The sequence below is a fragment of the Pholcus phalangioides genome, unplaced genomic scaffold, assembly GCF_987345545.1.
Source record: "Pholcus phalangioides strain wild (caught in Gottingen) unplaced genomic scaffold, Ppha-v1.0 ptg000002l_1, whole genome shotgun sequence".
NCBI lineage: Eukaryota > Metazoa > Arthropoda > Arachnida > Araneae > Pholcidae > Pholcus > Pholcus phalangioides.
The window spans coordinates 16,902,269-16,928,903 of record NW_028301595.1 but is presented as its reverse complement, the minus strand read 5'-3'; the positions used below and the strand labels follow the sequence as shown (position 1 = coordinate 16,928,903).

Below are 26,635 nucleotides of genomic sequence, written 5' to 3'. Positions count from 1 at the left end.
ATTCCATGTATCTCAATCATCACCGAAGAAATGCCATTCACTTTCAAGCGATTAGAAGTTCCCGATTCGTTTAGCTTTTGCCATGACAATCAACAAAGTGCAAGGCCAGTTGTTAGCAGTGTCAGGTATCAACTTACTTGAGCCCTGTTTTTCACACCTTTCGTCCCCTGTTCGCGTGTTGGTAATAGCAAAAATTTGTACATTTACACACCAGATGGAAAAAGAAAACATATTGTGTATCCACAAGCAATTGCCTGAAGATTTTAATTTAAATATTTAAATATAAAAGTAGTTTTTTCTTACTTGATGCAGAAATTTTTTTGATTAAGAAGTAATTAATAAGCTATACATATATAAATTTTTTACGGGGCGGGCAACGTCGCCGGGTATCAGCTAGTGATATATAAAACTAAAAAAACGATAGATGGCAGCAAGCAAAATTGCATAGAAAATTAAATTACATATTCAATTTCCATGAATAATCTTTATTTCTTATAACAGAAAACGAAGCATGACTATGATTGGCAAAAAAAAAACACCAGCCACTGTATATTTAGCATGACGTAACATTTGCTTCTGAAAATAACGCATGCGTGCTCAAAAATATCTACATTTTTTTTATATCTACAATCAGGGTGAATTAAAATTACAAAGTGGCATTAAACACGCAGCATTGGATAATAGAGAGTGAAGACATTGAACACTTAAAAAAATAATTCGGAGTTGTTCGATGTTGATACAGAAATTGAACGCCATAAAAAGAAAACTGTACAGCTTTTTTCCGCCAACTGTTCCGGCTGGAAAACAACAGTTGGTGTAGTAGCGTCATCTGTTGTAAGCATATGTAAGTATCTCCAAGAGTGTTCGCGTATATGTCTTCATTTGAGTTTTGAAGTGTGGTAACCCTAGAGAAAATACAGTACGTACTGTATAAAGATTCGAAACGCACTCAGCCAATACTCAGGGCCGGATTTAGGCAGGTGCGAAGGGTGCGGCCGCACCGGGCCGCTAAATTTTTGGGGCCGCAAAAGGGGATAAAAATGATTACATTTTTTGACTTCAACTTCTTAGCAAAGTAATAGCTTAAAATTCAATCCAAGATAGAGAAGGTTGAGGGCCTTGGTAGATAATCGGTTTTCTAGCCCTGAGAGCCCCAAATCTTCGAGCGCCTGGGGGCGCACTCGCAATTTTTTTACTGGAAAGCGGGCACTTTTGTCTATATTTATTGCCAAATGGAATTTTTTTATGACTACGAAGGAGTTTTACAGTCGTTCTCGGGCACCAGAGTACCCATGGACACCCTGGGGTATTGGAAAACCCCTGTTCACAAGGGCCGCAATTTTCATTTTTGCACCGGGCCGCAAAATACTTAAGCCCGTCCCTGCCAATACTGATAAAAAGTTTCAGAAATACTGATCAATTTTTTTAGAAAACAAGTTAAATTATAATTCCCCATCTTTTTTGATAAAGTAATATTAAGATCTCTCTTTAATAGAAGAGGAAGAGCCCGGTACGTGGTGGGTCTAGGTGGGTCTTACCGTATGATCTCTCCTTCAACAAGCATCTAGTTGCGACCCTGGGAGGAGGCAATGACGGAGAAGCATGGGTCCGTAAGCTGGGATCTTCGGCAGACCCTTCTGCAGTGAGTTTAAAGTGTTAAGGAACAGAAAACGATCAGAGTCTCGTCCCGGGCTGAAACCCTGTCAGCCCTACTCTTGTGGGGCAGATATGCGGAGGCTTCGAACCAACGGCAGAGACAGGCAGTGGTTGTGAAGACGAATTCTGGATAGAACATGCGTCTGAATACGTCATTTCCGACACGTACGTGCGTGGATGTATAGGCCTGTCGGACATGTGTCACTGCCAGGCGCGAATCAAGGGTGATTTGATGTTCGTGCGGTGGGCTCCTTGTCACGGGATGGACACATTTTCCTCGTATTAACCAACTGACTCTTGGTAGGAGCACGATCACCCCCTTCCCAGGGCAGCAACTAGATGCTTGGTCACCAAGAGCGAATTTTGACGCCCCTTGTAATGTTGAAAGAGAGGTTTCGGAATGAAATTTGCGCCCCCTCGTGTCTAGCCCCGCCTGCTGCCCCCTAGTTGCGGTCCTGCCCCTTCCCTCTAGATTCAAGCTGTCAAGGACGACAATTTTTCCCCCTAAATTTTATTGAAGTTTGATTGGACGTAAGAGGCCTTAAATATGGGCCTACTAATTCGTATGGTCAGCTAAAGTTTATAGTCATTTTTCCAGGGCGGTACGTGAAAAATATTAAGGACATGCCCCACATGTGTGGAGCCGCCAGGTGCGGATCCAGGGGGATTTCATATTTGTGGGGTAGTGCCGTATTTCACGGGGGCAGACAGCTTTTCAGATTTCTCCCGTGTTATCCGGCTCTTCGTCGGAGCGATCACCCCCCTCCAGATTCAAGCCTGCAGCTGTCTAGGACGGCAAATTTTTCCTACATTTTATTGTTTGTCGTGGGATAGTCCCGTATTTCACGGGACAGACACATTTTCAGATTTTTCCAGTATTATCCGGGTCTTAGTAGGGGAAATCGATTGCCCCTCCCTACCTTGGATTCAAGCCCGCAGCTGCCTAGGGCGGCAATTTCTTCCTAAATTTTATTGAAGTTTAATTGGGCGTATAAGAGACCTTAAACATCGGCCTGTCAATGCGTATGACCAGCTAAAGTTTCTAGTCCCTTTTCAAGGCAGTCCATGAAAGATACTGTCCGAGTTCAGTTTGAATCTGCACGAATGTTCAAAAGATGCGAGCCATTTCCGAATCCATTCCCGATCACGTTATTGCCGAGGGTCACGCGTTGTTCCCATCGATTTTGGTTCAGACCCTCTGCGTCTTGACGATTTGACAGGAGCAGGCGACGGGGAACTCGAAGGCGTCCACGTGCACCCCGGCCCGAGGTTCCCACGACAACAACTGCACGACGTTGAACTTCTGCACGCATTTGGTCGGCACGTTCCTCAGAGTATGCGTGCAAACTTCGCCGGCCCTCCTAGAAAAAGAACATGAAGAATAATCATGATCATGTTTGCGGATCAAGAAGAAAATTCAATTTAGTAACGGTTAGCAGAGAGGAATATTTACAGTGGGGGGTAGGGGGGGGGGCTCTTGAAGGGCTATGGGCAAGGAAGGGAAATTGAGAAGGGGGGGGGGCAGCAAATTTGAGGGAATGGGTGGTCAAGAGAATGAGAGACCGATGACGAAATTTGTACACCGGGGTGAGACCATAAATTCGCCTCTGCCAACTAAAAGAGTGACTTAGAGAGAGAGAGAGTGTGTGCGTTTGAGCATGTGACTGATCAAAAGATTGACCAGAGCGTGTGCAAGCGTGAGTGACCAAGAGATTGACCAGAGCGTGTGCAAGCGTGAGTGACCAAGAGATTGACCAGAGCGTGTGCAAGCGTGAGTGACCAAGAGATTGACCAGAGCGTGTGCAAGCGTGAGTGACCAAGAGATTGACCAGAGCGTGTGCAAGCGTGAGTGACCAGAGCGTGTGCAAGCGTGAGTGACCAAGAGATTGACCAGAGCGTGTGCAAGCGTGAGTGACCAAAAGAGTGACCTAGGAAATGAGGGACCGGGTCAGTGAGAGACCAGAAATTTTACCTAGAGAGTATGTAACCATGGCAGTGTCTAAAAGAGTGAAAGAGTGAGTGACGTGGAGAGTATTTAGCCATGGGAGTGACCAAAAGAGTGACATGGAGAGTATTTAGCCATGGGAGTGACCGAAAGAGTGACCTAAAAAGTATGTTAATATGAGAATAATCAAAAGAGTGGCACAGAAAGTGGAAGACCAGGTCAGTGAGCTACCTATTACGAGTGTGCGAGCATGTGAGTGACTAGAGGTGTATGCGAGCACGTGAATGACCAAAAGAGTGACCTAGAAAGTGAGAAACCAGGTGAGTGAGTGGCCAAAAGAGTAACCTAGAGCATATGCAAGCACGTGAATGACCAAAACACCGTTTAAGCACATGAGTGACCAGAACAGTGTGCAAGCATGTGAGTGGCCAAAATAGGGACCTCGAGAGCGAGGGATAAAGGTCAGTTAACGACTTAGAGATTATGCAACCATGAGAGTGAGCAAAACAGTGAATTATAGAGTGACGACCAGGTCAGTGAGCGGCGAGAAGTGTGACATAGAGAATGTATGAGCATAGGAGTGACCAATAAAAGTGACCTTCAGTGTATGTAACCATTAGCGACCAAAAGAGTGACCTAGAGAGTACGTAACCATTAGTAACCTAAAGAGTGAGCGAATAGGTCAGTATGATGCTATTCCTAATGACCAAAATTGTGATTAAGAAAGTGTGCAGGCATGTGAGTGATGAAAAGAGTGACTCAGAGACAGAGGCGTATTTATAGGGGTGGGGGCAAGTCGGTTATAGCACAGGGCGACAAATTTGAGGGACGAGTGGTTAAGAAAATTAGACTATAACGGGAGAAGGGCGGCGAAATTCGGGTAGCCCGCAGGCGGCAAAAAGCGCAAACCCGCCTGTGAGTATCACCTGTAGTGGTCTTTCTTACCTGCACGTTTCCGTGTGGACTCTCTGGAAGAAGTTTCTACCGGGACGTCCGCCGTCAACGTTGACGAGGATTTTCCATTTACCATCGACGTTCCGAGCCCGGAGCGGACGTCCACTCTTGACATCCGCGTCGCAGACTTCCTCTTCCTTCTCGTCGCTGTCCTCGTCGTCGTCGTCTCGTTGGTCCTTTGTAGGATCCGCGGATCCTTCTCGGAACATCCTGGACGGTATCAATCTCCTCAACAGTAACGATTCCGTCTCCAGAGCGTAAAGGATTTCGTTCCTTTTTTTGAGATTTTCGCAAAAAAAGAAGGAAAACATCATAAAATATTAATTTTTTTTGGCTAAAATATATACAGGCAGGCAGGGCCGTCTTAACGAGTTGGCAACTCGGGGCAAAATCAATTTTTTGGGGGCCTCTTCTGCCTAATTTACGTAATGCCAATCTTGCGTATGCACAGTGCCGTAACTAGCCATTCTGCAAGAATTTGCATTTAGGCCCCTTCTGGCCCCATTCTTGGGCACATAATGGCCTCGAGGGCCTCCCCCATCCAAGTGGGCCCTGCGCGGGTGCACTGCTTAGTTACGGCACTTTCTTTCTTTCTTTCAAACCGAGCACATTTCAGGTCTATCACCATCTATGGGCGATTTACTACCTAGTGAGTTGTTCCGGAAGTATAACTGTGTGTGTGTGTATCTACCAGTCTTGAGTGCGTATGTAGTGTTGCGGCGACGGTGGGGTTCGAACCCGGGACCTCGCAACGCGAGACCGTCACTATGACCACTCGTGGTGGTCGAGTGGTCATAGTGGCTAGTTACGGCACTGCAACCCATATTGATAAAATCCTCGCGTAATTTGGAGCTCATGCTTGACTAGAATCGATCACAAATAATTAACAGAAATAAAAATCAATCAATTTCAAAGATCACCCAAAAATCATGATCGATAAATTTCAAAGATTAGTTAAGATCATAATCGATCAGTTTCAAAGATGACTCAAAACTATGGTTAATCAGTTTCAAAGATGACTCAAAACTATGGTTAATCAGTTTCAAAGATGATAAAAAGTCATGGTCGATTGATTTAAAAAATAACTAAAAATTACGATAATAATTTCATAGGTGACTTAAAATCATGCGGCAAAAAAATCATGATCTGCCACTTTCAAAGACGACTCGAAATCATTACCAATAAACTGCAAAGAGATCACTCAAAATCCCTATCGAACAATTTCAGAGATGACTCAAAATTGTTTTTTTACGAACAGTTTTAAAGATGATTCAAAATCGTGATTGATCGATTTAAAAAAATGAATCAAAATAATGATCGATACATTTTGAAGATGACTCAAATAATGATCGATGAATTTCAAAGATTACTTAATATCATGATCAATCAATATGAGTTAAAAAATCATGATCAATTAATTTCGAAGATATTCACGATAAGATATTTCGAAGATATTCATCTTCGAATTATCATTAAATTATCAAATCATGATCAATTAATTTCGAAGATGAATTAAAATCATGATCAATTAATTTCGAAGATGAATTAAAATCATGATCAATTAATTTCGAAGATGAATTAAAATCATGATCAATTAATTTCGAAGATGAATTAAAATCATGATCAATTAATTTCGAAGATGAATTAAAATCATGATCAATTAATTTCGAAGATGAATTAAAATCATGATCAATCAATGACTTGAAATCATGATCAATCGATATGACTTGAAATCATGATCAATCGATATGACTTGAAATCATGATCAATCGATATGACTTGAAATCATGATCAATCGATATGACTTGAAATCATGATCAATCGATATGACTTGAAATCATGATCAATTAATTTCGAGGACTTGAAATCATGATCAATCAATATGACTTGAAATCATGATCAATCAATATGACTTGAAATCATGATCAATCAATATGACTTGAAATCATGATCAATCAATATGACTTGAAATCATGATCAATTAATTTCGAGGACTTGAAATCCTGATCAATTAATTTCGAGGACTTGAAATCATGATCAATTAATTTCGAGGACTTGAAATCATGATCAATTAATTTCGAGGACTTGAAATCATGATCAATTAATTTCGAGGACTTGAAATCATGATCAATCAATATGACTTGAAATCATGATCAATCAATATGACTTGAAATCATGATCAATCAATATGACTTGAAATCATGATCAATCAATATGACTTGAAATCATGATCAATTAATTTCGAGGACTTGAAATCCTGATCAATTAATTTCGAGGACTTGAAATCCTGATCAATTAATTTCGAGGACTTGAAATCATGATCAATCAATATGACTTGAAATCATGATAAATTAATTTCGAGGACTTGAAATCATGATCAATCAATTTCGAGGACTTGAAATCATGATCAATCAATATGACTTGAAATCATGATCAATCAATATGACTTGAAATCATGATCAATCAATTTCGAAGATGTCTTAAAATCATGATTAATCAATTTCGAAGATGACTCGAAATCATGATCGATCACCTTCAAAGATGACTGAAAATCATGGTCAATCAAGTTCACCTAGATTGCACCCCCGTTGGGAAACATTTACAAGGGAAAAGACCACCTTTTCACGAGAAAACACATTTAACACTTTTGATTGATATCTCTTTATGAGAGAAAAATTGATTTCTCATCAGTCTATTTTATCTAAATTCAAAATAAACATCAGATTAGAAAAATCAAGATTTCTCTATGGTGTGAATAGGACCGATTAAAATTTTTCATGGCTACCGATCATTTATAATAGATCCAATTCATGGAAAAAAATCTCTCGAAGTTCATCCACAATATTAAAAAATACTTCAATCAATAAGTTTCAGGATAACCAGAAGATCATGGTAGAGATAAATTTTTGAAACGTGTTAAAATCATGGTTAATCAATTTCAAAGAGATGATCAAGTTCATCCATAAATAAAGAAATCACGATCAATCAAATTCAAAGGAAAAAATCATGATCAGTTCACCAAGAGTTAAAAATCATGATCCGTTAATTCACCAAGGAAAGTCATTGTCGAGTTATGATTAGAAATTTAGGTATGGCAGTATAAATACAACGCCACAACAGGCAAATTGCCCAATGAGGTGGCTGACTTAAGAACATCATGGATCCCCGAGCCATTTTTTGGAGGCCCTACCTACTGCCACACATGCGGAACCCCCAACGAATCGGTACATGCGGGAATGTGCGTGTACGTGTAGTGAAGTTTTTTGTTTCTCTGTAATGCTTGTTATGTGTAGTGCTGCCATCTGCCACCAGTTTTTCTAACTATGAGTGAAGTGTTATGATTGAATGATTTATCGTTGTAGGACTGTTGCTCTCTGTGGCGAGACTTTTTAACGGGGAGATCGGCTCGCATTTGCGCCTTGAAGTTGGGAACCACAGAAAGCCAACTTCAAGCCGACCACCACTGTGGGGTTCGAACCCGGATCCTCGCATCGCGAGTCCGTCACTATAACCACTCGACCACCACAGCGGCATTGATTTCGTATAAAATTTTTGAAACAAATGGAGGGCGGATAAAGTTTGGAGGGTGGTATTGGGACCTAGAGTCAAGCAAAGGGGTCCGAAATCATCGAAGGTTTTTTTTATTGATACCCATATACAGGGTGTCCCATAAATTCGTAAATGGTTCAAAAATTCATAAAAATTGAAGGAATTTGTATATTTGAATGCGGTTTGCAAAAAAAAATTATTCTCACGGAAGAGGGGGGGGGGATTTTTTTCGGTATGGGGGAAAAAAATTATTTTGAATTTTCGTCAACGGAGGGAGCTGCATGAAATCCTGGAAATATGCAAATCAGAGTCCTATAAAATGAACGGTGTGCAATTAACAGCTCATTTTTTAATTTTCCTGTCACTGGCGTTTACATAAGGTTTATATTGTGATGCTGACATTAGTAGTAAGAGTACTATTGGTGAAGTGGTTTTACATCAGTCACGAATCGCCAGCTAAATCTTTATGAAAACCTTTCGGGCACAGAAGAGATGGGAGGAAAGGTTCAGGGGCCAATCACACTCGTGCAGCGCCCTCTATCGACGAAACTTTGAATTTCTTTCCCTACCACAAAAATTCCCTCTTCGTGAGAATAACTTTTTCGAAAACCGCATTCAAATATACCAATTCCTTCAGTTTTTTGTGAATTTTTAAACCATTCACAAATTTATGGGACACCCTGTACATCGCGCACAATGTATTTAAAAACAATAACGAGTCCTGTGTTAAGACGGCCGTGATCATGATTAAAACGAAACGTGATTCTAGCCAACACCTGCTTTAGAAGGTATTGTTCTAGCAATCCCATTGACACGCAAAAAAAAAAACCAAAAAAACACATTGTTGGTTATTGTGTAATGAACAGTACCTGGTACGAGGATAAATAAACACTTATTGTGTCTCTTTTATGTGTTAGAAAAAGCATTTTAATCATTGTTCTTGTACGTGTAGGCCTATGTATGCATGACACGCCCGACGCCATTTTACTTTTTTCTTTGTTCACCTCCATCTCAACCCCCCCCCTTTTCATTACCAAAAACAAAACAATGGCGGCCGTTATTTTCTCAAGCTGTTAGTTTATTTATCTCTGGAATCATTTACAAAACAAAATGGAGGGGGGAAATTTTGTTTATTTTCATACATACGTATTATATAAATTGAGTTTTTTTTTTATCTTCTCTTACGAAGCGTTAAATTTCTCTTTTTCCAGGAGGGAATTTACGAGAATTTAAAACATTATGTTACACGCGCACGCGCACACACTTTACATACGAGAAGAATCCATTAATGGTGCTTCCGTCAACATCCGGGTTTTGAAAGCAATGGCGGAAATTAAAAACCACGCCACAAGTTGATGATTACGAACTCGCTTTGCTCTATTTCCGTTAGAAAATTGAAAATTCCGTCGTTTTTTTTTTTTTTCTCACGGATTAACGCCTTTTTTTTTTAAGTTCGGTCCTGCGTCCCAGGTGGCGCTGGTGTAGTGTGACGTTTATTCTCGTTGGTTCGTCACGTATCGTCACAGACCAATTTTTCCTATAGATTTCGGCTTTTGAGAGAAATGCCCCCCCCCCGCCCGTCTGGAGCCGTGCTTGGTCCAGGGGTTCCAGAGATAGATTTTATTAATGAAATTTTTGTTTATTATAAATTTAGAGTTTTCACTAAACTCAACTCAAAAAACAGAAAGCGTCTTGCTACTTCATTGAAGGGGGGGGGGGGGTCCCGGGTAAGACGGAAGGGTGCACGAGAAAAAATATGTTCAAAAGGGGGACCGCGGGCTTAAAAAAGGTTGAGAACCACGGGTGTGCAGGATACATGTTCAACAAATACGGCCCGCAGGCCAAGTGTTGCCCTCGCAATCAGTTGATGTTCCTCACGAAGTCAAAACCTGATTTTGTGAAAATGAACTAAGCGGCATATTTATAGATCGCTTGAGTAACCTATGGCACATTCCCAGAAAACTTGAGTGACCTGTGGCACATCCCCAGAAAACTTGAATGACCTGTGGCACATCCCCAGAAAACTTGAGTGACCTGTGGCACATTCGCAGATTACTCTCAAGTGGCCCGCGACACAAATTCGTTTAGAAACATTATACAGTGTTAAAAGTAGAACCGGGTATAAAATTACAAAAATTTTTACTGGTGTTGAAGAGGGAGAACAAGGTACGAATGAATTTACAAACATTTTTTACAGGGGTTATGAGAATGGCATCTGAAAAATTAGGTCTTGAAGTTTTCACAGACGATTCAAAGGTCTAGGGAGGGGGGGGGGGTCTCAAGTCATGGGCGGTGATGCAGGGGGGGGGGGCATGAGTCGTCTGATATAATATATACGTGTAAATATGAATTGGCATCATCACCATCATCGTGCCCCCCACAGACTTTCAAGTCTATCTCCGCCTATGTCTGTCTCAAGTTCTCTCACTATCATGACTGAGTGGATGCGACGATTCCTGAAATAGATTCTAATAAGAATCGCCACACCGGCGAAAAATAGCATTTGACGCGTGTATTGCTTGCTAGACAACAACACTGTTTTTTTTGTCCAACGCCCACGTTATGTTTGATGACGTCTGAGCAACAACAATCAAAAATAAGAACTCAGCCAATGGTGGTGATGTGGTCGCCCTGGCAACCGGAGCCCTTCACGTGATTCCTGCCCCCTCCCTCCCGCAACTCAAATATGATACACAATCGCTAAAATATCAGAACCTACCGAGAATATATCTATTTATGGAACATTTAAGGCCGGTATTACACTATAAAAGTTTGATAAAAGTGCTATTATAAAACTTGAAAAATGCAGCCAATAAGGTCAACGATTGCATTTTCTAGAATGTAACCAATAACCTTATTGGTTAGATTTTTCAAGTTTTATAAAAGGGATTTTATCAAACTTTTATAGTGTAATACCGGCCTAAGAAACATTGAAGAAAATACTTAAAAAAGGCAAGAAGTTCCTCCACTATTTTTGCTGCAGAAATGTAAAATTAGGAGAAAGATGTACAGGGTGATTCAAAAATCAAGATACATTAAAAACAAGTCGTGTTTGAAAAAGTAAATTAATAGTAATGAAATGCGAAGATTACAGAACGCATGAAATAACGGGGTTTACCGAGAACTAAAAAAAAACTGCATGAATAATTTTGATAATTTCGAAAAAGGGCAGCTCCCCCTGCCGGTAAAGAAACATTTCCACACGTCTCCACACTCTCATTCGTTATAAAAACCCCAATACAAACATTATTTTTTAGCCAATATGGCCAATGCTAAAGAGTAGAGTCAAAATAATGATCAAGTCTCTGGAACAGTGGTTCTCAAACCTTTTCCACCCGTGGCTCCCCAGAATAGTCTAGAAGAGATTCACTCTTTGCAGCTTTGAAATGGCGCACATTAATGCACCAACTTCTCGTGATGCCCCTGACATAGGAGCCGCGACGCACACTTTGAGAAACACTGCTCTGGAAGGTCCCGTGGTACATGATTTTTGTTCCAGTGCTTCCTGTCGGGCTCATTGAATTATCCGGAGCGGATCCGGGACGATGTGATGGGAGGAGCGAATTGTGTAAGTCCGTTTGAAAGTCCCGTATTTTATGGGACAGACAAATTTTCCGATATCATTCGGCTCTTAGGAAGAGGGGGGGGCGGTCATTACCCCGTATCCGCGCCTGAGCGAAGGCCAAAATCTTCGGAGCGGAGGCAGGCATCTTCATTTGCGAATGCGGCCGAGGTATCTTCAGCTGCGAACGAAGCCGAGGCAGACATCTTCAGCTGCGAATGCGGCCGAGGTATCTTCAGCTGCGAACGAAGCCGAGGCAGACATCTTCAGCAGTGAATATAGCGGTTCCAGGGCGATGTGTCGGAGAAGAGACTTATTGCACAAAAGCATCGAATCATCCCGTATTTTACGAGACAGACGAATTTTCTCCATATTATTGGGCTCTTGGGAGGGGCGATGACCTCCATCTCCCCCCCCCCCCGGATGTGACGTTATCCTCCGCTATTCATATGAAGGTTTTGACAACATTCTGATGTGAAGATGAATTCAGGAAAGAAAACTGAACTGTCTCCGGCGGGAAAATCGAACCCCCCGTCCTCTCACATGCCGAGTGAGAGTGCTAGACTACTACGCTATAGAAGCAACGAGCTTCTTTCCTTAGAACTTCTATTCACTAAACGCGAACGTACATGGATAGTCAGCCCCAAGACTCACTGACGTTTGAATCATAGGCGCTAGAACCTGGGGGCTGAGGCCATTTGAGCTCCTCCCCCCAATAAATTTTGTAAAGATGGCTGACACACTCCCCCCCGATAATTTTTTGAAAAAACAATGCAATGCACCTCCTTCTCTTGCGTACGCGCTTGTGTGTCGTATATCCGGGAAGACCAGCAACTTTCAGTTCCCTTTCCCCCAGTGTTTTCTTCATGTCGGCGCCTCTGGCGCGAATCCCGTTTTTCATCACGTCAGACAATTTTCAGGCCGACCGTTCACATGCTCGGTCTATCTCCATTCAGGCAATACATTATCTTTAAACACATATAAAAAAAGTTGTTAAAAAAACATTGCATTCCGGGAACTTTAACTTACATATTTTAAGCGCATTGAGTTCTGTGTCCGGAAAACTCACCGACCAGAAATTCACTGACCAGCAATTCACCGACAACAGTTCGCTGTGAAGCTACCGAGTCCGTAAGCGAGTGAGCTATTGAGTCCGTGAGCGAGTGAGCTATTGAGTCCGTGAGCGAGTGAGTGAGGAAGCTAGTAAGTGGGAGAGTGGGTAAGTGAGCGAGCGAGTGAGTGAAGAAGCGAGTAAGTGGGAGAGGGGGGTAAGTGAGCGAGCGAGTGAGTGAAGAAGCGAGTAAGTGGGAGAGGGGGGTAAGTGAGCGAGCGAGTGAGCGAATGACTGACTGGGAGAGTGAGTGAACGGGCGAGTGGACGAGCGAGCTACTGAGTCCGTGAGCGGGTGAGTTAGAGGACGAGTGGAAGAGTCACTCACTCACCAAGTCACTCTTTCGCTCACTTAACCACTCAATCACGCACTCTTTCGCTCACTTAACCACTCAATCACGCACTCTTTCGCTCACTTAACCACTCAATCACGCACTCTTTCGCTCACTTAACCACTCAATCACGCACTCTTTCGCTCACTTAACCACTCAATCACGCACTCTTTCGATCACTTACCCACTCGCCAACTCACTCACTCACGGACATAGTAGCTCAGTCACTCAATATTTCGCTCGCTCACTCTCTCACGGACTCGGTAGCTTCATGACGAACTGTTGTCGGTGAATTGTTGGTCGGTGAATTTTCCGTAAACCATTGAGTTCAGTAGGTGCTGCCATCCCTCTTACCAAAAACGAAATTGAAAGATTGCCAAGGGTTTGCAATGAATGTATTTTCGTGTTACGCGTATGATGATCACCACGCGAAGAACTTTTCTGAAGTTTCTAGTCTGCCTGGAAAAACCAGGAAAGTTCAGCGTTGCTGAACCACCGGAGATCTAGTCTGAAGAGCTCACATTCGAACCAAGTTCAGAAGATCATCACCACAGTATCCTGGAACTTGGGATCCTAGGCCGAGATCTTTTAGTCTCCGGGTCATGATCTTTTATGAGGGCACTTTCTATCGAATGCTTTGTCTAAAAAAACATTCTAGGTATTCGTTCTTGGGCCTAGGGCCACAGCACTATCAAATGTGGGGCAATGGTGGTCACTGGGACCAAAAATCTAGGATGAAACTCGAGCAATACAATAAGTTTCGTAAGAATGTCGGGCACCGTGTCCGGAAAATTTATTGACAACAATTCACCGCAAGGAAAATTCACCGACGACCGTTCAACACGGGTGAGTGAGTGAGCGATGACCGTGTGAATGATTCGGTGAGTGATAGACCGGTTAGTGAGTGTCCTAGAGAGTAAGTGAGCGACGTAGGGATTGATCGAGTGACAGTTTTGAGTGAATGAGTGAGTGAGGCTCACTCTGTCCCTAACTTACTCGGTCATGCATATCATTCACTGATTTTGTCGCTCACTGTCACTCGCTCAATTTAGTCGCTCACTAATTCATTAACTCCCCAGATCATTCACTCAATTTAGTCGCTCACTCACTCATTCACTCCCTCCCCAGATCATTCATTCAATTTAGTCGCTCACTCATTCATTCACTCCCCAGGTCATTCCCTCCCTTTGTCGCTCACTCACTGGGTCGTAACTTAGTCACTCACTCACTATCTCATTAACTCCTCGAGACGCTCATTCACTCACTAGGTCGCTTATCTCTAACCACTCTGTCACTCACAACTGACCACTCTATCACTCACTGGGCCACTCACACGGTCATTGCTCGCTCACTTTTCTCTTCTTTGTCTCGCTTCTCGAGTGTGTGTGCAGTGTGTAACAAAACATAGTGTTTTAGTCGCTAATGTCTGTTCTCCGTCCTCGTACCACGTGGTTGCCTCACTATGTGTGCGGCCTTAATCACTAGCTCAATCACTAGCTCACTCACTGGTGTCGAACTTTTGTCGGTGAATTTCCCTCGCAGTGAATTTTTGTCGGTGAATTTTCCGTAAATCTTCCGGTATCACAATCTCAAAAGATGTTGGCATTTGAAAATCTCTAAGTGATAATATGATTTTCTTACCTCGGGTAATTGTCATCCTCGAAGCATATCGTGGAATTCCCCGATTGCCTGGAGCAGGAAGGCTGCTGCTGCTGCTGGTACTGGAAGTCCTTAGATTCAGAACTCGTCGGACCCCCACCATAGAAACCGTAGAAACCACCAGTCGGTTCCTGACCACCTTGTTGAGGGTGAGACGCATTTTTGTTGAGGAAGGGACTGATGTATGTGCCTTGCTGCTGAGGGTCCGACGGACTCATGACGTCTGGGCGAGCGGAAGGATAATTCAGGAAGAAGTTCGTAGGACCGGAATTAGAAGTCACGTGTCCGTAAGGTCCTGCAGCTGCCTGCAGGTGTCTGAAGTACTCGGAGGTGTCGAAGCCATTGGATGGGAAATGTGTGAAGTTGGGATTCGACTTGTTTTCGTTGTCAGTGGGCGGCGGCGTTAAGTGAGTCAGTGTATGTCCGTTGAGCCAAGGAATATTGCTGTAGTACTGGTTCGTGAGCTGGGGCGGGTGTTGACCGGTGGCGTTGCTGGAGTCATTGGCAACGTTCAGACGCTGTCCGAATCCAGCATCTCTGGGGAAGAACGGGACGTCGGTCATCGTTGGCGTTGAGATCGTCACGCTTTTTTCTTCTTGTCTCGGTCGAGGCGTTTCGTTCTGGCTCTCGGTCTCGGACCTCTGCATCTCTTTGTCTGGAGCAGCGGTCACTTTATCCGGGACAGTCGCGGGTGGGAAGTAAGGGTACCCGTATTGAGTTGGGACGTTAGGGTAAACGAATTGGCCCTGATTACTGCCAAACTGCATCGGATTCATACCGAAAAACGTCGGCTGCGGATTGAACGTTGACGACATCGGGTAGGAGTTGTGAATACTCGGAGCCTGCATGGCTGGCGACTTATTCTGTTGGTTTAGCATGTAGTGAGCCAATCCGGGACTATTATTATCAGGCTGGAAGGTGTGGCCGAAACTGGCAGCATATGCAGCGAACGGGTTCTCGGTACCTACCGCTGCGTTTGTTGTTGTCGTTTGCGGGAAACTTCCGTGGTTGAAATTGGCGTTGGGATCGAACGGTGAGAAGCTTCCGATCTCATTGCTGCCGAATCCGGGGAAGAAGTTCGAGTTGTAGTCCGTTGCTGAACCTGCCTGTGGATTCTGCATGTTGTTGTTGTTGTTGTTGCTGGATGACATGAATCCTGGGAAAGAAGAAGCATAAGCCCCCTGTGCAGCCAAATGATTGGTGGGAACTTCGTTCTGGAACCCGTAGAAACTCCCACTAAAAGGATTGCTTATGGCAGTTGGCTGGTGCTGGGGACCAGGGTTCATGTTCGGTACACTGTGCGCGGTTTGGTGAGCGATTCTGTGCTGTTGCTGAGTGCTGCTACCTTCTTGGACTTGTTTCTGCCTTTGGTCGTCTTCCGATGGTTCTTTTGTTGTTGTTGTTATTGCCCCGTTGCTCGTAAAGGCGGGGTTCCCCTGGTCATCCGGAGAACGCTGGTACCCACCCAATGTCAGGTGAAAACCCGTGTCGCCGATTTTCGGTGAAAAGGGAATGTGTGGTTTGAAATGAGTAGTTCTCTGGTTGTCATAACCGAACCCGCGGAATCTTTGTCTGTCAGATTCATTGGAATCGTCGAAATTGACTCTGGTTCCGGGTTGGGGCCTGAGTCTGGGATGGTCGAATACCGCACTGCGCTCTCCGTCTGGCCTTGAGTATTGGACGTTGCTCTCGGATTGAGGTTTTGTGAAAGTCGGCTTCGGGGAGTTTTCTATCTGTATCAGGTTGATGTCCGAGTCAGTGGCACTGGAAATCTCGCGAACAGATGACGACGAATCTCTCCGAGTCAGGCTCTCCGTCGTGTTTTCAGTGAATTTCAGAACAGCGGTAGCTTGTGACAGTGTAACGACAGCGATTAGAACCTAGAAGTAGAAATAGAGAGCAATTAGTGCAGTGCTTATGTATTTTAATGCCACATCAGCTGCTTTGAGAATGCCACACCAGGGATTTCCAAAAGCTTTGAGAATACCCCGCCAGAGATTTCCAGAAGCTTTGAGAATACCCCGCCAGGGATTTCCAGAAGCTTTGGAAATACCACATCAGAAGCTTTTGTAACGCTACATCAGAAGCTTTCATAAGCTCTGAGAATTGCCACATCAGAGGTTTCAAGAATGGTACATCAGAAGCTTCTGGAAGTATTGAGAATGCCACACCAGGGATTTCCAAAAGCTTTGAGAATACCCCACCAGGGATTTTCAGAAGCTTTGGAAATACCACATCAGAAGCGTTTGGAACGCCATAAGAAGCTTCCACAAGTTCTGAGAATTACCACATCAGAAGCTTCCACAAGTTCTGAGAATTGCCACATCAGAAGCTTCCATAAGCTCTGAGAATTGCCACATCAGAAGCTTCTGGAAGTTTTGAGAATGCCACACCAGGGATTTCCAAAAGCTTTGGAAATACCACATCAGAAGCGTTTGGAACGCCATAAGAAGCTTCCACAAGTTCTGAGAATTGCCACATCAGAAGCGTTTGGAACGCCATAAAAGCTTCCACAAGCTCTGAGAATTGCCACATCAGAAGCTTCCATAAGCTCTGAGAATTGCCACATCAGAAGCTTCCATAAGCTCTGAGAATTGCCACATCAGATGTTTCCGGAACTTCTGAGAATGGTCACATCAGAAGCTTCTGGAAGTTTTGTGAGAATGTCACATTCATCAACTTTGAGAATGTCACATTCATCAACTTTGAGAATGTCACATTCATCAACTTTGAGAATGTCACATTCAGCAACTTTGAGAATGTCACATTCAGCAACTTTGAGAATGTCACATTCAGCAACTTTGAGAATGTCTCACCAAACGTTCCAGAAGTTTTGAGAGAATGTCACATCAGAAGCTTCTGGAATTTTTGGAAATGCTACATATATGCAGCTCTGAGAACGATACACCAAGGTCTTCCAGAAGCTTTTAGAATAGTCATATCAGAAACTTCTAGAAGCTTTTAGAATAGTCATATCAGAAACTTCCAGAAGGTTTTAGAACAGTCATATCAGAAACTTCCAGAAGCGTTAAGATAAGCGCTGTCACATCAGAAGCTATGAGAACGTCACACCATGGGCTTCCAATAGCTTTAAAAAGATCTTTCGAAGATCCCTTTCACTCAGGCAAATCAATGTTTTAAGTGTTTAAAAAAATTGCAAAGTATTATTATCGGGCATGCCCCCCATGAGGAGGAGGCTGACAAGGCTCTCTCCAGCCCGGGATGATTCTTACCATTTTTTTGCTTTTCACACTATAAATTCACTATAGAGGGCCCGTGAGAGTATGTTCTGGGAGCCGGTGAAGATTATTGCTGTATGGATAGGGTGACCAGATTTCAATGTGACTGCAACCGGGACATCTGGCCAAATCTAACCGAATATCACCAATTCTTGCCAATTTTAGAAATCGGCCAGGAAACCGGACAGGTCTTTTAAATTAGATGTCTGGTCACTCTCCATGTGTGTGCTCTTAAATTTTTAATGTTTACTCAGGCTTCTTCACAGGTTCAAGGTGTCCCATAAATTCGTATATAGTTTAAAAATTCCAAAAAATTGAAGGAATTTGTATATTTAAATGCGGTTTGCGAAAAAGTCATTATATCACGAAAGGGGATTTATTTTTGGTGCAGAAAAAAAATGCAGATAATTTTTTTGTCGATAGAGAGTGTTTGCACGAAAGCAAGTTGGGAGTAATGAGTAATAAACTAGTGATTGGACATGAACCTTTCTTCAATCTCTTCTGTGTTCGAAACGTTCATAAAACGTCGGCCGATATTCGTGGCTGGGGTAAAACAACTCCACCAATAAATAGTGTTTCGTCCACCATTGCCAACATCCCGATGAAAACCTTATAAGTAATTCCCATTTTCAGGAAAATTCAGAAATGAGCTGTTTTAATCGCACACCCAGCATTTTATAGGGCTCAGGTTGGAGGGCGCGGTAGCCCAGGTCAATATGATACTCAAGTACCTAAAATACCAAAGGATATTCAGAGGTGTCACGAGTACGATACCCGGTTCGTCCTCGTCAGAAACTTTCCTGACACAGGGGTACAACAGAAACAGCAACGTGACCATAGAAAAAGATTTCTACGGCAGGAAGCCCTCCCTATACGGGGGTGGGGTGGAGGGGGATTAGTGCATCAACCTCTCGGTGAGTATAAAATACAAGGCTGCCGTTTGGAATCGGCTATAAATTGCAGGTCCAGGTTTAATTATCCCTCGTGGGCGGGAAATGACTGTGATGCGACAAAAACGATCAAATGATCGGATTTGCACATTTCCGGCGATTTGCTTTCGTGCAGCACCCTCTATCGACAAATATTTGAAATATTTTTTTCCGTACCGTGAAAAATCCCACTTGTCAGAATAACATCAATTTTTCATGAATTTCTAAACTATTTACGAATTTATGGGACAACCCTGTATTCCATCCATCACTGAGGTATGTATTAATATAGTGTGATAAGGAAACACGTAAAAAAGTAAGAGGAAACGAATTATAATATAATCCGGAAAATATGTTTCCACGCTTCTGAAGATGACCACCATTTGGACGAAATCCCAAACATGAATATTAAATCATTATTTTTTCTGGAAGATTAAACAGCTGTTTGATGCACAGCCGCTTCACCACGCGCCATAAAGCCCGATCGAAAGCAAAAGTAGTGTCAATGGGGTGGAAAAATATAAGTTTCGATTTCTTAAAATAAATAATAATTCTCCTTCGTCGCTGACGACGAACGTGTAAATGACCCGAATACGCCACTGACCACGAAACCAATGACCACGGAATAAAAGGAAAAGTGAATACACGCTGAGATTGTCACGAATCTAGTCCCAAAAATAGGAATCCCAAGTCCGTAACTGCGTGAAAAAAAAATAAAATAGTTCATCCGTAATAACGATGCCACCAAGGAAGTGACGTTATTCTCTAACACTTTAGTCACTACAGACGGAAGTGACACTTTGGTGTTTCTCACTCGTTTCCGGGAGTTCGGATTCGGAATTCGTATCCAATACCGATTTAATTAGGATGAAAAACTCTCAGGGTTGTCGAAATTAACATTTCTTAACTCAAGAGGATTAAGGGAGGTGTTTTATTAGTTCAAGTGACGCTGAATTCGGACAACAGATACTTCAAATTGTATGCAATCACCACTAATTTAACGGAAAAAGTACGAAAATTCGCCGATTGGTGGCGCGTTCACCCGACTGATCATCCTTAGGATGTTTAACGTGTCTCTCTTGGTTAACAGCTGAAATATGCAGTAAGTCTGAACTTGATCCCTAGAACAGGAATCTTCAATCTGTTGCTCCCTGAAGCACCCAGAGAGCTTGGTAATCGCGTCCTATTTGGTGCTAGAGCGCTCTTGACCAACGTTGCAATTAAACACCTTGTACAAATTGTATTCAAGGATTGAAATCGTCCTGATTCCACGCATTCGTATGGTCAAACTTGCCGTAAGTTTGCTATTCTTTTGGTGACGGGTAAAAGCAGTGCTCGCGACGAGAAAAAGGTTGGAGACCTCTGCGCTTTTTTAATGTTCTAAGGCACTGGCTTTCGGATGTGATTGGGTAACGTGTTGTTCTAGTCCGGGCTGCACTCATCAGACAACGGGCTTGGTGAGAAAATGATTCAGGGGCCCCTCATTTTAAATATTCTGTGGGAGAAGGGAATCGACATTTAAAAATTCATACATTATTATGAAACATACTGTACGGCAATGCTGGAGACAATATTAAAATTTAACAAAAAAATAATAATAATGAAAATTTTTCTAACTGAAGAAAATTTCGAATTGAATGAAGAACTAATTCCAAAACCAATTAAAATTAAGACATAGTGAAAAAAAATTGTCTTTGAACTAATGAAAGTTCAGAATCGATGAATCGAAAATAATAAAAATAATTCAGAGATTATTCCAGAAAATTCCATGAAAATTCAAAACAAATGGAGGAAATGATTCCGGGATCGATGAAGATTCGGAATGAATGGAGGAAATGACTCCGGGATTGATGAAAAATTCAGAATGAATGGAGAAAATGATTTCGGGATTTCTACGTGAAAATGCAGTGCTCCAGAACTATTCCGGTTCAAAATTGGGGGGAAGCATTTTCCATTAGTTTATGCTGTTTTTCCCGATTTTTCTCCATTTTTTAATTCAAATATCTCTCTGATTTGCACTGAGAAATGGGGATTTCTTTTTTTTTGGCATCAGAAAAGACAGAGCAACAACTTTCTAATTGAGTTTTTGGGAATAGGTTGTCCGTATAAAAAGTTAATTTTCATGTATTTTAATAACTATACAACCCCTTGCAATACGAATGACTTAGGAGTTTTACACACATTATTTGGATCATTTTTCTAATTGGAAGTACGACCCTAGGATCAACGGTTAGCCAATAAAATGCAGTACGCCCTGTTACCTTTGCACCCTGTATAAGGAGCCATCATCGTGAAGATACAGGTTTGAACTCCGTTGACGGCGCAGTGGTAGTCAGCTGAAGTTGGTTTTCTGCGGTTTTTCAACTTCGAGGCGCGAGCCGGTCTCCCATTTGGAAATGTCTCTCGGAAGAGGTCAGGCAGACCTTCAACAAGATGCTTGCAAAACGTGAAAATTCAAGCATTTACTATTCTCACTCCAAAATATGGGAGACAGATTGCAGCCAGCACCAGTAAAGCACGGAACCACTACAACTTTGATAACACAAACACGTTAGGGCCACACATGCACTCAGAACACACATCCTGGCATGTACCGATTCGTTAGATGTTTCTCGGAGGAATTTGTAAGAGGTGCATATGCGATTAAGTAGCAGTAGTAGTACAGTCGACGCTCGTTATAACGATCCCACGTTATAGTTACTATTCCACTACAACGACCGGTAGTATAAGTCCCAAATATTTTCTTACAACGCCTATCATATATGTTTCACTTTCGATATTACGTCCTCATACGTTATATTCGATATATAACATCCGTTTTTGACGGGACGAACTGGGTCGTTATATCGAGCGTCGACTGTATACGGAGCCACAAGTTGACTCTACTTCACTACTAGACGCACCCTGAGCCCCCATCCGACATAGATATCACAGCGTTCCTGAGGGGTTGGACACGCCTTGAGATTCAGCTGTGGTCCATTGGAAAGCTGCTCGGAAATGCGCGTTGGAAATTATCTAGACAGCGAACACAACATTCGAACAAACAAGGTCGAAGGCAGATCAGGGAAACATTAGAGTTGTAATCGTGGCCAAACCCGAACCTACTGAGAGAGATCCCTGGTTCAATTAAACCGTGGATTGCTCAAATCTAATAATGCGACGCGCGGCAGTCAGCCAGCCCTCAGTGAGCTTAGCCTGTGGTTCCCAATTTCGTGGAGTAAATGCGGGCCGATCTTCCAGTTAAAAAGTCTCATCCACAGAGAGCAACAGGCCTACAACGATACAGTTATTCAATCATTACACTTCACTCATAGTTAGAAAAATTAATGGCAGATGGTGGCGGCACTACAGCAAGCATCACACAGAAACAAACTTCACGGCAGGTTCACACACACGTATGTTCCAACATGTACTAATTCGTTAGAAGTTCCGCAGAGGAATGTGGACGAGGTGCATGTATGGTTTAGTAATAGTCACCTTGGCCAACACCAGCAATAGTAGACTATCATGTAAGTGATTTAGTAGTTAACTAAATTTTAAGTTGGCAAGTTCTCAAAAAGTGTCCACACGTTAAGTGGAGTTAGTAAATGCTCATTGGATAATTTTTATACCAGGCCCACTGACCCTTGCACATAGGTCTAATTAACCGGAAAAATATAAAATCCGGTTTTTATTTACTTCTCAACTAAATCACTTGACAAGTTAACGGCGTGTAAACGGCCCTTGACTGACTGAGCGGACAACATTTTCTCTGGGAATGCCGGGTCTATGAGTCCCCCCCCCCCAAGTCCCTCGGTAAGAAGCCCCTTGCGGGCTGGATGAACAGAAAGTACGCGTCTCTGGTAGAGCGATAGAAATGTGTGCATAAATTTTAAAGCACTTAAGAACTTAAAATATTTAGTTAACTACTGAATCACTTAAAGCGTGTAAACGGGACTTTAGCCGACGAAGTCGAATACATAAAGAAATTAACTTTTTATGCAGTCCCCGTGCGCTAAAATTTCCAATTATTCTAATGTAGAACCTGCTCGGAAAATTCATTTGCGAAAATATTTCATATTTTGAAATGCAATAATTATCGAGATATCAAATATACGAAATCACGATGTTTTGACAACTTATGACTCAGTAGCCAAGTTTTCATTGGCTCAAAAGTTGGCATTAGGGACTGTTCACAAATGGAATGAACTCAACCCCATTTAATATTTTTATTCACAATATATGTAAGTGACAATTATATTTTCTGAAAATTATTTTGACGATTAATAACTTTTTTTGTCATTTTTTTTAACATTGAATTTATTTTACATTTGGCAATAAATGCTGAAAATTTCAAAGTTGAATATCTCCGTTAATATTGCATTTAAAAGTATGCAATTTTTTCGTAAATGACTTCTCAGAGCCTCATTTACATTCCATTAATTGGAAGTTTTAGCACGCAGGGTCGACGCAGTATGTCAATTTTTTTTTTTTGTATATGCAATGCCTGAAGTGCGCCAATTCGCGAATCGTCCAACAATTTTCACCAAAGTCCGAATTGCAGAAATGATTCGGGCATTAGCCGGCAATTTCGTGAAGTGGCCGGTTATCCCTGGCCAAAATTCGATGTGCTGATGTAAAACGGCCCGGTAGGAGCCAAATCTATTTTTTTAATCGTCACGGTGATGCATGTCTATATATATTAATATATATGAGCACAAATATTTTAAATCAGATTAAAGAATTTTTTAAAAACAAAACATACAAAAAAATACCAAATAACTATACACAGTCGAATCCCGTTTTAACGAATACCGTTATAACGAAAACCTCGTTTTAATGAATGCTTTTCTAATCTCCCAGTACGTTTACATAGGAACAATGCAAGAAACCTGGAATTCCTTTATGATAAAATTTCGTTATTCGAGATTCCACCGGTCTCTTGGAGTTCGTTATAACGGGGTTCGACTGTATATATATATATATAACACATAATATATATTTTCTGCCAAATTTTGGAGGGAAAAAAATTATTATCGCAAAGTGACTGCGGTTTGATGGGTTGACAGAACTAACGTGGACGTAATTACCACGAAAAAACACGCCAACTTGACGATGATCTCCTAATCATGTTTTTTTTTGTTAACGGACTCCGGCCAATGATCACCAGAAAATGACCGAATTTCGGACATTTGCCGGGTCGATATTCAACGAAATCGGCCAATTCGCGAAGTGGCCGGCCGCGTCGCGAATTGACAAATTTCGTGTTTTGGTAATGGCATATGCATCCCTTTGGGAAATTTAAGACATTTTGAGTAAAAACACGTCATTCGAAAACCTATAAGGTGTGTTTCTAAAGTCAATGGTTGCAGAGGAACTGGCTTTGCAAATAATTTCGGGCAGCCTGTATAGATGCATTATTAAATTGATTTTGAATAATATACCTCACAAAGAAGAGGAAAAAAAAGTTAAAAAACACTATAATTTAATGAAATTGTAAGAATTATAATAAGAATATATATATTGTAGAATTCAGTAAATACGAATTTCTCTCTAAATTATAAAAATAATATATTCGAAATTGAAATCAATAACAATTTTTACTTACATATTTAACTAAGTTAGATATTTTAGTTTTTAAAACTTACAACATTTCATATATACAGTCGAATCCCCTTATAACAAACTCCAAGAGAACGGAGAGAGATCACTTCGCTATAATGAAATTTCGTTATTAAGGTATTCCAGGTTTTTCCATTGTTCCTATGTAAACTTATCCGGGGGATTAGAAAATTGTTCGTTTGAACGGGATTTCCGCTATAACGATATTCGTTAAAACAAGATTCGACTGTACTAAGGTTAAATTATTTTTGTTATTCAAATTTTTTTAGTTTGTGGCGAAAAAAAAACCATTCAGTGATGTACTCAATTTAAAGAAATTTAACTAATTTTCATTTAAATGTTACACAAACTTTTGTTTCAAATAAAATATCATTAAATATTTCATAATTCCTTACAATTACTAAAAAATGGTATTTTAATAACATGATGTAAAAAAAAAATATGTAGCATATAATCCATATCAAAATATGATGTAGAATTAGTAATTCAAAATAGTAATTCATATATGAATTAGTAATTCAAAAATATTGACGCTCAATTCCGAATAATAAATTTTAATTAGATTTATTTAGTTGATAATTCTTAGAATTATATCAATAACGTTCTATAAAAATCATAAGCATAAATATTATACCCAATAACTTTCAAGCAATAAGATATTTACGTTAATGTATGTGCTTTATTTACCTATAATATTACGTATATAAAGATATTTACGAATAAAATATAAAGATATTTACGTGTAACATATAAAGATATTTACGTGTAACATATAAAGATATTTACGTGTAACATATAAAGATATTTACGTGTAACATATAAAATAGAAACATATTTATGTATAAAATAGAAACATATTTATGTATAAAATAGAAACATATTTATGTATAAAATAGAAACATATTTATGTATAAAATAGAAACATATTTATGTATAAAATAGAAACATATTTATGTATAAAATAGAAACATATTTATGTATAAAATAGAAACATATTTATGTATAAAATAGAAACATATTTATGTATAAAATAGAAACATATTTATGTATAAAATAGAAACATATTTATGTATAAAATAGAAACATATTTATGTATAAAATAGAAACATATTTATGTATAAAATAGAAACATATTTATGTATAAAATAGAAACATATTTATGTATAAAATAGAAACATATTTATGTATAAAATAGAAACATATTTATGTATAAAATAGAAACATATTTATGTATAAAATAGAAACATATTTACTTAGATTTTATAAGAAAGGAAGATATTTACTTATAAGAAATGAAGACATTTTTACGTATAACATATAAAGATATTTACGTACAACATAATGTAAAGATATTTACGTACAACATAATGTAAAGATATTTACGTACAACATAATGTAAAGATATTTACGTACAACATAATGTAAAGATATTTACGTACAACATGTAAAGATATTTATTATTATATTATTAGTTCAAATTAGATTATTATTAGCAAATTATATTATTTACGCGTAACATTTTAAGATATTATACGGAAATGTATGCTAGCGAATAACTGGTGAGATATATAATGATATATGTAAATTAATATTATTCGTAAATATGATCAATAATAGTTGTTGTAATCGAATAGGAATTTGCATTTACCTTCATATTCAAATAATATTACAAATTCTCAACCGAATCTGACTGAAAAATAACTTTTTTTATTATTAATTCGAATATTCGATGTTCATTCCCAAACATTCATCAGTTCTTAAAATTATGCAAATAATTCCCACAGGAAATAATTTCCTCCAGGATAACCTTCCAACACAAGCCCATTTTATCCGTTTCCTACATCGCAACAAAGTCATTCCGGAATAAAGCTGTCCCGTATAATTGCTAGAAATATTTACTTTCTACGGAGTACGGCACTTACCATTAGGCACAGTGAATCCATGGCTTATCCGAACTCGGAGTGATGGACCGATGATGATAACAATAATGATGATTATGATGATAAGATATAGAAGGTAAAAAAAAAAGAAATTGCCGTCTTATCCTTGCGCGGATATAACTGAACTGAAGGATATGAGGGCGTGCGTTTTTCAAGCCT

At 40.6% G+C, this 26,635-nt stretch overlaps 1 protein-coding gene across 1 annotated transcript; it reads right to left on the bottom strand.

Moving 5' to 3' along the window:
* Positions 1-487: 487 nt before the first annotated feature.
* LOC149089579 (uncharacterized) lies at positions 488-26,586 on the bottom strand. Its single transcript, XM_089239126.1, has 4 exons — positions 26,459-26,586; positions 14,750-16,647; positions 4,547-4,828; positions 488-3,017 (listed from the first exon to the last, which is right to left on the bottom strand). The coding sequence occupies exons 1-4, from the start codon at positions 26,477-26,479 to the stop codon at positions 2,846-2,848; spliced, it is 2,373 nt and encodes a 790-aa protein (XP_089095252.1). The 5' UTR covers positions 26,480-26,586; the 3' UTR covers positions 488-2,845.
* Positions 26,587-26,635: the final 49 nt, after the last annotated feature.

Coding starts and splice junctions, on each gene's coding strand:
- LOC149089579 (XM_089239126.1), bottom strand. CDS start 26,479: ATGGATTCACTGTGCCTAATG. Junction 4,829..14,749: donor GAGGATGACAATTACCCGAG/GTAAGAAAATCA, acceptor TCTCAAAAAAAG/GAACGAAATCCTTTACGCTC. Junction 3,018..4,546: donor GTCCACACGGAAACGTGCAG/GTAAGAAAGACC, acceptor TTCTTTTTCTAG/GAGGGCCGGCGAAGTTTGCA.